This window comes from Pongo abelii, chromosome 20 (assembly GCF_028885655.2).
Source record: "Pongo abelii isolate AG06213 chromosome 20, NHGRI_mPonAbe1-v2.0_pri, whole genome shotgun sequence".
Taxonomy (NCBI): domain Eukaryota; kingdom Metazoa; phylum Chordata; class Mammalia; order Primates; family Hominidae; genus Pongo; species Pongo abelii.
In genome coordinates, this window is record NC_072005.2 from 41,421,011 (window position 1) to 41,435,846 (window position 14,836).

A 14,836-nucleotide genomic window follows, 5' to 3' on the forward strand; every position below is an offset into this window, starting at 1 on the left:
TGTCTCTACTAAAAATACAAAAATTGGTTAGATGTGGTGGTGGGTGCCTGTAATCCCAGCTATTCGGGAAGCTGAGACTGGAGAATCACTTGAACTCAGGAGGCAGAGGTTGCAGTGAGCCGAGATCGCGCCATTGCACTCCAGTCTGGGTGAAAGAGCGAGTCTCTCTCTCTCTCTCTCACACACACACACTCATGCGCGTGCACGCACACACACACACACACACACACAGATTGGGGCGTGACTTCTGGATCCTGAGAAAGAAGGGACTGGGGACCTTGTCTTCATGGGTCCCTGATCCCTCTTCCTCCGACACCTCCCCATCTCGACCCCTGCCCTGAGTCCTGTGACCCCACCACTTGTTTTCCCACCATTGTGTCCCAGCCCCAGTCCCCAGTGCCCAGAATACTCCTGCTTTGTCGCACATGGCTTTGCATGTCCAGCCACATGTGCCAACCTCATCAGCCCCAGTGCACTGCAGCCACTGCAGTACCGCTACTTTCAAAGCCTGACTGGCTGCCTGCTGCAGGAGGGCCGCTGCCCAGCCCTTGGGGCCCTGGTAACCAGGGTGCCCCAGTGCTGGCCTGACAAGTGCCAAGGTCACTGCAAGGCCTCCACAGGTAGCTGGCACAGCTGCCTGTCAACCCAGTCCCCGTCCAGCCCCATTGTCCTGGAGGAATCACTGGTCTGCACTGCCATGGGAGCTTTCTGTTTCCACACATTTGGAGGAGCTTACTATGAATTCCTCGTCTCTTGTGTCCACCAACTGGCGTGTCTCTGTGGCGCAGCCCATGCCAACCTTGAGCCTTCAGCCTGGATCTGCTCCCACTTCTGTGGCCACACAGCTGCCCCAAGGCCCTGACCCTCTCAGCCTGTGGCCCGAGGACATGAGCCCGAAAGACCTCAACCGCAACCAGGTGAGGCTCCAAAGGCCCCACACTGACCCACTCTTCCTCACTGACCCATCTACTCCCTGGTCACCCATAATGACTCCTCTTTTCCTACTGATGCCCCCTCTAGTAGCTCTGCCTCTGGCCCTTAAAGATGTCTACTCCAATTTCCTAGTGGCCCTGCTCACTAGGCACCAGTGTCTACTCACCCCCTTCCCCTTGACTTGCTTGTTGACCCCTCCCCACGACTCTCCACTTGTCATTATTATTATTATTCTTGAGACAGAGTCTCATTCTGCTGCCCAGGCTGGAGTGCAATGGTGTGATCTCAGCTCACTGCAACCTCCACCTCCCGGGTTCAAGTGATTCTCCTGCCTCAGCCTCCCAAGTAGCTGGGACTACAGGCATGTGCCACCACGCCTGGGAATTTTTGTATTTTTAGTAGAGACGGGGTTTCACCATACAGCCCAGGTTGGTCTCTAACTCCTGACGTCAAGTGATCCACCTGCCTCAGCCTCCTAAAGTGCTGGAATTACAGGGGGCCACCATGCCCGGCATCCACTTGTCATTATTAACCGCCATTGAGATTCCACTTACCCTCCCATTGACTCTCCATTGAGTCCTCAATAGTCATCCTATTAACTCCCTAATTGAATCCCCTCAACCCACAGGCTCAGCCCTCATCTCCGCATTGACCTCCCTGTCATTGGACATCCCATTAATTATTTTATTGAGTCATCCATTGCCCTCCCCCAGCTGATCCTACTACGCTTGTTTGTTTGTTTGTTTGTTTGTTTGTTTGTTGAGACAAAGTCTCTCTGTTGTCCAGGCTGGAGTCCAGTGGCATGATCCCGGCTCACTGCAGTCTCAACCTTCTGGGCTCAAGCAATCCTCTCACCTCAGCCTCCTGAGTAGTTGGGACTATAAGCACACGCCACCACACCTGGCTAATTTTTAAAATTTTTTGTAGACAGGGGGTCTCGCTATGTGGCCCAGTCTGGTCTTGAATTCCTGGGCTCAAATGATCTTCCTGCCTTGGCCTCCCAAAGTGCTGAGATTAGAGGCATGAGTCACCATACCTGACCAATCCTACTGCTGTTATATTGACTTGCCCATTAATCCCATTTACTATCCTATTGACCCCACTCACCACCGTCCCGACCTCCCACACTGATGCTTTCCGAGCAGTCTGTTGACCTTCCCAGTGATCCATTGACTGGCCCATTAATGTCCTCATTTACCCCCTGTGGACCTGCCCATCAAGCCCCCACCCCTGCCATCTACTGATTCTCTACTGAGCTTCCTATACTGGATATGGCTAACTCCTGCACTGCATTCCCCTGCTTTTCTATTATCCCTCTAATTGAGCCTCTCTTTGACTCATGTTCTCACCCAGTTGAGTTTTCTATAGTGTCCCATTCATTCATTGGCACACCTTCTCCTAGAGTACTGTCCAAGTCTCACTAGGCCCTCATTGATCATAGAGGCATCCTTCCCAGTAGGATGTTGCCCATTAACCTTGAACTGCCATCCACAAACCCAGCAGTGTTTGTCAGTCACTGATTACCCTTCTGACTCCACCCCCATTTACTCTCCAGGGGAGCCCCAATTGTCGCCCAAAGCCACTAAGCCTTGGTCCTCAGTGATCCACGGAGTTGTCCATCCCTTCCTCCATTGCCCTTTTCTAGATCCTCCCCTTGCCCCCCGCTGCTGGCCCCTCTTCACTGACTCATCCATTCTCTTATTGCCCCTCATTGAACTTCCACTGACCTCTCATCAACTCTGGCCATCCAACCACTCTGCCATGGATCCCCCTTTGAATCCTATACTGACCCCCATCAAGCCCCAAGCTTACCTCCCACCAAATCCTCCTATGATCCCTAATGACTCCCCCCGTTAACCAGCCACTAAGTTGTCTTTGACCCCTCTCTGATCCTTTCTGCTGACTCCCCCACTACTCAGTGACCGTCTCCTGCTGCTGTTCAACCTGCCTGCATGCCCTCTGTGTAGCTAGACGGAATTTGGGAATCACTGCCCTTCTCTTACGGCCACCACCTCCACACCCAACTTTGGGGCTGCCAGCTGTACATGGACACAGACTTTGGCCTCTTGCTATGACTGGGACAACCTGGCACTTGTGATGCTGCCATGGCCATATGGACCCTACCTGTGTAGACTCTGGCCCCAGTGACCCTATTACATCCTTGCCCAATGTCCGGAAGGTTGCTAAGTTGCCAGGTTGCAGCCAGGTCTGTGGGCCCGTCTGCCCTGGATTTTGCCAGATGGCCGTGCATGCCCTATTCACCAGGAATGGGCAGTGAGTGTGGCTGGCAGTGGCGGTGGATCCCCTGGAGACCGGCTATGCAGCACTGTGACCAGGCCCATTCCTCAGCAAGTGCCTGGCCCACTGTGTGCCACCATCACAGCGCCCACTGAACCATATACTGGGCCCTGGCTGCCTACACTGTGGCTTGCAGGGCTCTGGGCGTCTGCCTTCTGTCGCGAGTGTGCTTTCAAGAGAGGGGTAAGCTCTGAAGAGCCCTGACTTGGGCCACCAGGGGACGGTCGCGTCAGGATCAACAGAAGTTCGGGCCTGGGCAGTGGGGCCTGGCGAGGAAGGGTGGGTACTGGAGAACAGTTAGGACCAGATTAGATGCGGCAAGACAGGCAGGGGTATGACTTGATTTGATTGGTCTGGTTTGATTAACAAGGTCTTTTAAAAATTTTTAACAATTTTTGTAGAGACAGAGGTCTCACTATGTTGCCCAAGCTTGTCTCGAACCCTTGGGCGCAAGCGGCTCTCCCTCCTCAGCCTCTTAAAGTGCTGGGATTACAGGCGTGAGCCACAGCGCCCCGCCTGATTAACAAGGTCTTTCTGTCTTTTATGCCTCTTTTTTCAGTGTCTCTATATCTCCTCCGTGCCGCTGGCTCTCTGCATGTCTCTCTTTCTGGACCTCCTTCTGCCCCGCCCCTTCCCCGTTCCGGTTCCCCTTCTCTCGGTTCCTCGTTGTTTCTTCCCCAGGCACCCCCATGCTGCTTTCTGCCAGCATCCTCCATCTCCGCCTCCCCCATCCGACCCTGACTATGTCTCCCCTGCCTCTCTCTGTCTCTGTCCCTGACCCCCCCACCCCCGCAGCCCGCCCCAGCGTTGCGGTGCCCGCTGCGTTCGCGCTGAGCTGCGCGCTACCTGGCCACATGCGCGGGTGACAGCCCTGCCGGGAGCGCCGAGTATGTGGCCAGGGCTTCCCGCTGAGCGGCGCCTCTGAGTGCCCGCAGCCGAGTGCGGCTGCTTCCTTGCAGGCGGACACCAACCGCTGGGCACCGTCTGGTACCCTGCCCCTGCGCCTCCCCCCTCCCCTCTGCTCCTGTGCTCTCCCTGGAGTTGCTGGCCCGCACCATTCCTGGGCTCAAAAAAAAAAAAAAAAAAAAAAATTAAAAATTAGGGGGCGTGGTGGTGCGCGCCTGTGTTCCCATCTGCTCAAGAGACTGAGGTAGGAAGATCCTTAAGCCCAGGAGGTCGAGGCTGCAGTGAGCCATGGTGGCGCCACTGCACTCCAGCCTAGGCAACAGAGCCAGACCTCGTCTCTAAAAAAATTAAATAAAATTTAAAAGTGTATGTCTTTAAAAGATAAGGGTGTTTAGGCCAGGCACGGTGGCTCACGCCAGTGATCCCAACACTTTGGGAGGCTGAGGCAGGCGAATCACTTTAGGTCAGGAGTTCAAGGACAGCCTGGGCCAACATGGTGAAACCCGTCTCTATTAAAAATACAAAAATTAGCCGAGAGTGGTGGTGCATGCTTGTAGTACCAGCTATTCAGGAGGCTGAGGCAGGAGAATTGCTTGAGCCCAGGAGGTGGAGGTTGCAGTGAGCCGAGATCGTGCCACTGCACTCCAGCCTGGGCAACAGAAAAAGAGTCTGTCTTAAAAAAAAATAAGAAAAAAAAAAAGAAAAGACAAAAAAAAAGATAAGGGTGTTTAGCAGAGTTAGCTAGATGGTGGGGATGGAGTATAGGAAGGACAGACACGACTGAGTAGAGACAAGATAAGGGGTTATGGCCTGGTGCTGTGGCCCACACCTCTAATCCCAGCACTTTGGGAGGCTGAGGCAGGTGGATCATGAGGTCAGGCATTCAAGACCAGACTGGCCAAGATGGTGAAACCCTGTCTCTACTAAAAATGCAAAAATGCAAAAATTAGCCGGGCGTGGTGGCGCATGCCTGTAACCCCAGCTACTTGGGAGGCTGAGGCAGACAACTGCTTGAACCTAGGAGGCAGAGGTAGCAGTGAGCCAAGATTGCACCACTGCACTCCAGCCTGGGCGACAGAGCGAGACTCTGTCTCAAAAAAAAAAAAAAAAAAAAAAAGATAAGAGGTTATTAGCGGGGTTGGGAAATGAATGATGGTAATCTAGACTCTTGATGGTTACAAAGCAGAGGTAAGTGGTCATTTAAGCAATAGAGAGAAGGTGGAATTGATACTTTGGCAAGTCATTCCTTTCCTCACCTAGAATGTTGGACACGTATTACCAATGTGCTAGTGACTGGCTATTTTTGTTTGGTTGGTTTTTGTTTTGTTTTGTTTTTGGAGACAGAATCTTACTCTGTCACCCAGGCTGGAGTGTAGTCATGTGATCACAGCTCACTGCAGCCTCAAATTCCTGGGCTCAAGTGATACCCCCACTTCAGTTTCTGGAGTAGCTGCGACTACAGGTGTGCCCGACCATGTCATGCTAATTTTTGTAGAGATGGGGTCTCAGTATGTCGCTCAGGCTGGTCTCAAACTTCTGGGCTCAAGGGATCCTCCTGCCTCAGCCTCCCAAAGTGCTGGGATTACAGATGTGAGCCACCATGCCCGGCCAATTTAGTGTTTTATTTAGTGCTTTTCATGTGCTCAACACTGTTCTGAGCAATTTTCATGAATCATCTCATCTAATCCTTATTGCAACTGTATGAGTCAGCTAATGCTGTATAACAAACAATCTCAAAATCTTAGTGACTTAACCCCAGGCAGCTTCCTAACTCATGTGTCTGTGGGTTGGTTGGCATTGGCTGATCTTAGCAGGGGTCATGAAGCACTTACCATATGCCTAGCATAGGTACTCTTTTTTTTTTGAGATGGAGTCTCACTCTGTCACCCAGGCAGTGCAATGGTACCATCTTGGCTCACTGCAACCTCTGCCTCCCAGGTTCAAGCGATTCTTCTGCCTCAGCCTCCTGAGCAGCTGGGACTACAGGCCTGCACCACCACACCTGGCTAATTTTTGAGTTTTTAGTAGAGATGGGGTTTCACCATGTTAGCCAAGATGGTCTTGAACTCCTGGCCTCAAATGACCCGTCCACCTCAACCTCCCAGAGTGCTGGGATTACGGGCATGAGCCACTGCACCCAGCCTGAAGTAGGTACTCTTGTCCTTCCATGTTACAAACACAGAAACTGAAGTTCAGAAAGGCTAAGTCCCTTGTCCAAGTCTCACCCTCATTTGTGGCACAATGAGGAGGGACATCCGGGTTTCGGGGAGGCACGGGAGCAGGTTCAGCCTCCTCAGTCCCAGTCCTGACCCCTTACCTCCCCTGCAGGTGGATGGTGAGCACTACTGGCTTCCCTGGGCACTGCCAGGGGACTGGGGTTGGCCGCCTTGGAGGGCCACCATGCCGTGGTGCACATGGCCTGTGGGCTGTATCTCATGTATACCTGGGGAAGCTCATGGTGCCTTCTGCATTCTAAGGCCAGCTGGCAGGGCTCCGTGGGTCCTTTGGAAGCAATGTTGGCCTACTTGACCTGCCTCTGGATACCATGTCTTGGTCCAAGGGCCTGGTCGCTATCCACTGCCCACTGACCCAGCCCAACCATGGCTTTCATGTCAGCTACCCACATGACTTGCCCAGATCTTCAAGGCTCCCAAACTGTGTGGCCTCCTGCAGGTGCCGGATGGCCCCTTTGACCACCGTGTGGCCCACATCAACGAGCCTTTCCTTAGGATACGCCTGCAGGATGCGTGTCATCCCAGTGGCCAGCACTGTGGTCTCTGTGACACTCTCACAGCCCATACTGCAGCAGCCAGGAGCCTGGGAACCCTGTGATGCCCTGGAGGGGCCCCAAGCATTGCCATAAGTGCTCTGGCTTGGTCTGGGATGCAGGCAGGGCAGACTATGGGTTGGCTGGAAGAGCCCCCTCCCCTGGTGGGAGTCCAGGAAGAATTCCTGGCATAGGTGGAATTGGTGGAGGAGAATGTGTGGCAAGAGGATCCAAGGGAAAGGGAACTGCAGCTACAAAGGCGTGGAGGTGGGGAAATACCAATGGGAAGCCAGGCTGACTAAGGGCAGAGGCGATGAGATTGGAAAGAGGAATTTGAGGCTGGGCACTGTGGTTCCTGCCTGTAATCCCAGCACTTTGGGAGGCTGAGGTGGGTGGATCACCTGAGGTCAGGAGTTCAAAACCAGCCTGGCCAACATAGTGAAACAGTGTCTCTACTAAAAATACAAAAATTAGCCGGGTGTGGTGGCACACACCTGTAGTCCCAGCTACTCGAGAGGCTGAGGGTGGAGAATTGCTTGAATCTGGAGGCGGAGGTTGCAGTGAATGGAGATCACGCCACTGCACTCGAGCCTGGGAGACAGAGGGAGACTCCATCTCAAAAAAAAATAAAAGAAGAAGAAGAAGAAAGGAAGAAGAAGGAAGAAGGAAGAAGAAGGAAGAAGGAAAAAGAAGGAAGAAGGAAGAAGAAGGAAGAAGGAAGAAGAAGAAGGAGGAGAAGGAGGAGTAGGAGAAGGAGGAGGAAGGAAGAAGGGGGAAGAAGAAGGAAGAAGAAGAAAAGAAATTTGAGCCCCAGGCATTTATCTTTGCCAACTGCCTGCAGCACATACCTGCCCACCCCAAGGCCATTACAGCATCTGTGCACAGAGCTATGATTGGAGGTGTGTCCTGCCTGCCAATCCCGCTCACTGTTCCTCCCGATGCTATGAGAGCTATGAGCGTGGCCTCACCATTGATGGCACAGACTGTGTGTCCCAGAACCACTGTGGCTGCTTCCACAATGAATGCTACCTTCTGGTGAGAGGGATCTCCAGGCCTGGAAGGTGAGGACGAGTCTCCCAAACCTCATCATAAGATGTTCCCTGAATCACCAGGAAATCAGTCAGCATTTTCAGTTGTAAATGACAGAAAATGATGCCAGCTGTCTTAAATACAGACGAGAATTTGTCTACTTTTACTTATCTGTAAAGATGAGGCCTTCAGGTCTGGCTGGTTCAAGGACTCAAATGATGTTGCTAAGAACTTAGTTTCTTTCCATCCTCCATCCTTGCCTTTTCCTTTTTCTGAGTTAGCTTCTATAGTAGTTAGGCTCCAGGTCCATATGGTAGAACAAAAGCTCAAAATTACAGTGGCTTAAGCTTTTTGTTTGTTTTTAGAGAGAGGGTCTCACTGTGTCACCCAGGCTGGAATGCAGTGGCGTGATCATAGCTCACTACAGCCTTGACCTCCTGGACTCAAGCAATCCTGACACCTCAGCCTCCCAAGTAGCTAGGACTACAGTTATGTGCCACCATGCCTGGCCAATTTTTTATTTATTTTTATTATTATTATTTTTTTTGTAGAGACAAGGTCTTGTTGTGTTGTCCCAGCTGGTCCTGAACTCCTGGGTGCAAGCAATCCTCCCACCTCAGCTTCCCAATGTGCTAGGATTACAGGCGTGAGCCAATACGCTCAGCCTACAGTGGCTTAAACTTGATAGAAGCTTAATTATCTCTCACAGGCAGTCCAAGTATAACCAGTTTGCTTCCTCCAACACAGGCTCCATCTGTCATGTGGCTCTGCCTCCCCTGTGGTATTGCCCTCATCTCTTCCTCACCACAGCTACATTCTTGCAAGTTGGAAGGAGAAAAGAGGGCACAAAGAGGCCAGGCCTCCTCCCTTTAAGGACAAAACCCAGAAATCGCACACATCACATCCATTCACTTCCCAGTGGCCAAACTTTATGGAAGGGCCCCATCTGGCTGCAAAGGGGGCTGGAAGATGTATCTTTAGCTAAGTGGCCACGTGTGCAGCTAAAGATTCTAATTTGGCCAAGTGCGGTGGCTCATGCCTGTAATTCCAGCACTCTGGGAAGCCAAGGTGGGAGGATCACTTGAGCCTAGGAATTTGAGAACATCCTGGGCAACATGGTGAAACCTTGTTTTTATAAGAAATACAAAAATTAGCCAGGCATGGTGGTGAGCGCCTATAGTCCTAGGCCACTGAGGTGGGAAGATCGCCTGATCCTGGGAATTTGAGGCTGCAGTCAGTCACAAGCATGCCCCTGCACTCCAGCCTGGGCAACAGAGCAAGACCCTATCTCAAAAAAAAAAAAAAAAAAAAAGGAAAAGACAAAGAAAAAAGGCCAGGCGTGGTGGCTCACACCTGTAATCCCAGCACTTTGGGAGGCCGAAGCGGGTGGATCACTTGAGGTCAGGAGTTCTAGACTAGCCTGGCCAATATGGCAAAACCTTGTCTCTACTAAAAATACAAAAATTAGCCGGATGTGGTGGCGCACCCCTGTAGTCCCAGCTACTCAGAAGGCCAAGGCAGGAGAATTGCTTGAACTCGGGAGGCAGAGGTTGCAGTGAATGGAGATCGCGCCACTGCACTCCAGCCTGGGTGACAGAGCGAGACTCCATATCAAAAAAAAAAAAAAAAAAAAAAAATGCTAATTCTAGAAAAGAAATGGAGAATGGGTATCTGGGACTGCCACAGCTTCATTTTCAAACCACCCCTCTGTCTGCGGGCAGAGTGATCTCCCACTGCTCCAGGTTGATGATGTACAGTCTAGAAGTCCCAGTGGGGAGACAGCACTTCTTTCTTCACAGTTTCAACAGAAGTCCCGAGTCTGATGTTTATTGTCCCAGTGGAGGTCATTTGCCCATCCTTAAACAATTACAGGGGTCAGGGGATGGGATATTCTGATTTGTCTCTAAGTAGCCAGGCCTGGGCATGTAACAGAGCTGGAACCAGAGCCAGAGGGCAGGGATATTACCTAGGAAACCCCCTAGAATGAGCGTGGGCCAGTTCCCCAAAGACAAACTGAGAGACTGTAATCAGAAAACCATTGACAGGCCCTGGGCAGGAGGCAATAGTATTCCCTTTGAGGTTTTGCAGCTCCTTGAGTCCACTGGAAGGTAAAGAAAGTCCCCCTAGGCTGATTGACATAGTTGTCTTGGAGATTAAGGGTCACTTGACAGGAAAAAGATAGATGTTTAAATTCCAGAGTACAAGCCGGCATGGTGGCTCATCCCTGTTATCCCAGCTACTTGGGAGGACAAGGCCGGAGTTCAAGACCAATCTGGGCAACACAGCAAGACCCTGTCTCTAAAAACAAAACAAAAAACAAATATTTAAAATTCCAGAGCGAAGCCTGGGCAACATAGCGAGACTCTATCTCTACAAAAAACAATAAAAGAAGAATTAGCCAGGTGTGGTGGGATGTTCATGTAATCCTAACTATTGGACATGTTGAGGCGAGAGGATTGCTTGATCCCAGGAGATCAAGGCTGTAGTTTCACCAACACGGTGAAACCCCGTCTCTACTAAAAATACAAAAATTAGCCTGGTGTGCTGGCACACACCTGTAATTCCAGCTACTGGGGAAGCTGAGATACGGAGAATCACTTGAACCTAGAGGCAGAAGTTTCACCATGTCGATCAGGCTGGTGTCGAACTCCCGATCTCAGGTGGTCCGCCCGCCTCGGCCTCCGAAAGTGCTGGAATTACAGGTGTGAGCCACCGCGCTCGTTCTAGGACATGTATTTTTGATAGATACATACACCTGCCAGGCAGGATTCACAGTGGTTTGTGATTCTCCCCTGACTCCGAGACTCCAAGCCTAAACTCCGCCCCTGACCAGCTTCTCATCTCTGAAGGGGAATGGACCCCCAGCTGGTTGCCGGCCCAAGTGTGCGGAGCCGCGGTTGCGCGCTGGGTGGAGGGGGTCCGGGGTTGTCACCGAGCGGTCCCCCAAGCTCCGGTGCTGGTGGGGCCCGAGGATGCCGCGTCCTTGCGGGCCTCCCTAGCGCTACGAGGACGCCTCCAGGCGGCCCGCGGGGACAACAACGGCATTGTGGCCTATGACCTGAAGCTCCTGGGAGGACAACGGGGTTCCAGTCTAGTCGACTGTTCAGGGCGTCCCGGACTCCGGGCTTTAACAGTCGGTAAGGACCCAAACACCGCTGCCCAGTGCCCCGACTCCCACCCGCAGAGGGCGCGACCAACCCAGCTCCTAGAGCCACACGCTGCCTCTGGGGGCTTGGCGCCCACACCCTCTCTGCTTCTCTTCCCCTAGCACGGAGAAGCCTGTGCAACCGGCCGAGCCATTTCCCTACGGGGTCTCGTCCCTCTGCACGTGCCCAGGGCTGGGACCCCAGACACAGACCTGCCCCGGACGAGGGAATGCACGGAGCTTCCCAAGATGGCTTGAATCAGTAACTGACGGCAAAAGCACGCTTGTGCCCAGCGTCTCTCCCAGTGCCCCGTGCCCTTGGGACCCAAAGTCCGAACCCGTAGCCGGGCGCGGTGGCTCACGCCTGGAATCCCAACACTCTGGGAGGCTGAGAATCGTTTGAGCCCAGGAGTTCGAGGCCATTCTGGGCAACATAGGGAGACCCATCTCTGCAAACAATAATAATAAATAAATAAATAAATAGCGGGCGTCGTTGCGCGCGTCTGTGGTTCCAGCTACTCGGGGAGTTGAGGTGGGAGGATCGCTTGGGCCCAGGAGTTCGAGGCTGCAGTGAGCCAAGATCGCACCACTGCTCTCCAGCCTGGGCGACAGAGCGAGACCCCGTCACACACACACACACAAAAACCCTAGCTGCTTCTTCTCCCAGGATGCAGAAGTTAGGTGAGGACCCTCTATTCTCTCCGACTCAAGACCTAGGAGTCCGAACACATAACGCCCTCCTCCCATGAGACGCAGGTGCCAGGATCCCCAGAACTGCTGTCCCCTCAAGAACACACGTTCCCTACGGGAGAGGGCGCGACCAGCGACTCCGTCCACTTCGCCCAGCCGGCTGTGACGTAACTGCAACGACAGCCAATCAGACGCGGCAGCGCCGGATGGCGGGGGGCGGGAGTTGGAGGCCCAGGGAAGCGCTGGGCGGAAGTGGCTGTGGCTTTGCCCTTTGGCCTTTGCTGGCTGTGTGGCGGCTCCGCAGTTCGCAGGGCGTTCGCTGAGCGTCTCTGCTTAGCCGCGGTCATGAGCCGGCATAGCCGGCTGCAGAGGCAGGTTCTGAGCCTGTACCGCGATCTGCTGCGCGCCGGGCGCGGGAAGCCGGGCGCCGAGGCGCGAGTGCGGGCAGAGTTCCGGCAGCACGCGGGCCTGCCGCGCTCCGACGTGCTGCGCATCGAGTACCTGTACCGCCGCGGGCGGCGCCAGCTGCAGCTGCTACGCTCGGGCCACGCCACCGCCATGGGCGCCTTCGTACGCCCGCGGGCCCCGACCGAGGAGCCTGGCGGCGTGGGTTCCCAGCCTGACGACGGCGACGGTCCAAGGAACCCCCACGACAGCACGGGGGCACCGGAGACCCGGCCCGACGGACGGTGACAGGCGAAGAGCCGAACTCGCTCGATGGCGTGGTGGAGCCAGGAGGCTCGCCTGACTGCATGGGGGTACTGGGGAACCCGCCTAAGGTGAGAGGCCTTAAGAGACTAGCTCGACGAATTGGGGATGTCAGAGACGCCCCCTTGGCGACGCGGGGGGCCTAGAGAGCCCCGTGATGGACGGCAAGAGAGGCCCACCTTTTCCGATGCTTGGAGACAGGTCGGCGCTCCTCCCCCATGAGGGCTTGGGGCGGCCTGGGACGCTGGCGGGCTGGATGGACAGTGTCAAGCCGAGAACTACTTGCCTGAAGGTACGGGGAGCCAGGACGCCCCCCGGTGGACAGGGAAAGCCTGAGACACCCTTCTTTTGACCCCTGAGAACATACCCACCTCTGGCTCCTCAAGGAGTTTCCCCTCTCCTGTATTTAACTCTGAGAAGTGCAGACTTTTTGCTGAGAACGTTTTGGGAAGGTGCCCTGATGAGCGGTGAGAAGCCCGGAATCCCCTTTTGGAAAACTTTCCCCCATTAATTGTGACAAGCCTAGGGTTCTATCACCCTGGTTGATCAACTGAAGACCCTAAAGGCCCCTACTTGATGGTTTTGAGGGGCAACATTGACTCATTTGCCCCTTCCCTCTCGGAATATTGGACAAAGGGAATAAAATTGGGGATATGTCTACTTCCCTGTTGGTGGTCTTAAAGCTTTTATATATTTGGGGATTTTTGAAACACCCCCGGGCCCCCTGCCACCACACACACACGCACACAGACAGCTGGAAGGGACCATCTGGGAGGTGATAGGTATGGGGATCTGACTCCTTCCGGAGCCCTGTAGACTGGCACATTGATTGAAGCGGCATAGTTTTCTCCCCTGGGCAGATCTGTGGAGGGGGCTCATCCTGGCTTAACCCCCAAAGATACCCCAGTTGGCTCCCTAATGGAGGGCAAGTGATTTAACATCTTTGTGTGGAAGAGGAAATGGTAGAGCTGAGAACTGGCTCGGAGCCCCTGAGGCAGTAGTGAGGGTCTCAGACCTGGAAATTTCCCAAACCTGGCTGAAGGGTCCAGCCTCAGCTACAATGAACGACAAGGCCCTGGGGCAGGAGAGGGGAGATGAACCCCATAGATCACAGGTATACTCCCTCCTGTGTCCCCATATGGGCATGCCCTAGACATTCTGTGGAGGGATGCATTTTGCATCACTGAGCTGTATTTGCACCCATGTCAGTTAAATAAGTGGAAATGAGTTCTTATGGATGTAGCTGTGGGGAGGAGGACCACAGGTAAGAAGCATAGACCTCAGACCAAAGGGAGGATGGACGGAAGAGAAACAGTCACTGCCCTAATCCCGGTGGGGGAGCCACATGCCCAAATGGTTATAAAGTGGAATTGCAGTTTGAAGAATTAATTGCCAGGATAGGCTTCTAGGCAAGAAGACCAAGGCTGGGCGCGGTGGCTCACTCCTGTAATCCCAGCATTTTTGGAGGCCAAGATGGGCGGATCACGAGGTCAGGAGTTCCAGACCAGCCTGGCCAATATGGTGAAACCCCGTCTCTACTAAAAATACAAAAATTAGCCAGGTGTGGTGGCGGGCACCTGTAATCCCAGCTACTCAGGAGGCTAAGGCAGGAGAATCACTTGAACCCTGGAGGCAGAGGTTGCAGTGAGCCAAGATCACGCCATTGCACTCCAGCCTGGGCGACAGAGCGAGACTATGTCTCAAAAAAAAAAAAAAGACCAGTGTGGGGAAAGGCCTGGAGGGGGCAAAGAGAAGAAATGCAGGGTCTCAGCTGGGGCCTGGGGTGCCCCAGGCACAAGGCTGTGGGTTTACTTGATTGTGGCTTCTACTTCGGCTTTGTCTTGGGTTTGTCCTCACCATGGGACTTCAGCCACCTCATTCGTCTCTCTCAGCCTCAATTTCTTCCATCAGGGTGATCATGTTAGTCATTTCCTGGCTCCATCTCAGAAGCCAAAGACCAATGGGGTTCTACCCATCCAGCTCCCCCATTACATCTTCAGCTGCATCTCCTGCCACCCCCTCACTCCTGGCTCCATGATCTTGAGCCCTGGCAAGCCCCAGGATTGGAGCTCCTGGCAGGGCTGCAGGCAGGGATCGAGTTTCCAATGGGGCCCGGCATCCTGGGTCAGGAGAGAAGACACATTAACCTGGGTGTTAACAGATGGGTGAGATTTTCCCGGAGAGAGGATGGAGGAATGCCTGATTTGAGGGAGGAGCTGTGCAGGTGAGCAGTGGCTAAGAGCACGGACCCGGGAATGGGAAGGCAGGGTTTGAATCCCAGCTCCCATACTTACTGATTATGTGATCACAGACGAGTGATTTAACTTCTTTTTTTTTTTTTTTGAGACAGGGTCTCTGTC

At 53.5% G+C, this 14,836-nt stretch overlaps 1 protein-coding gene across 1 annotated transcript; it reads left to right on the forward strand.

Moving 5' to 3' along the window:
* Nucleotides 1-10,839: 10,839 nt before the first annotated feature.
* SDHAF1 (succinate dehydrogenase complex assembly factor 1) lies at nucleotides 10,840-14,197 on the forward strand. The gene is made up of 2 exons (XM_054539244.2): nucleotides 10,840-11,070; nucleotides 11,202-14,197. Exon 2 carries the CDS (start codon nucleotides 12,114-12,116, stop codon nucleotides 12,459-12,461), a length of 348 nt encoding a protein of 115 aa, XP_054395219.2. The 5' UTR covers nucleotides 10,840-11,070; nucleotides 11,202-12,113; the 3' UTR covers nucleotides 12,462-14,197.
* The last annotated feature ends 639 nt before the right edge of the window (nucleotides 14,198-14,836 follow it).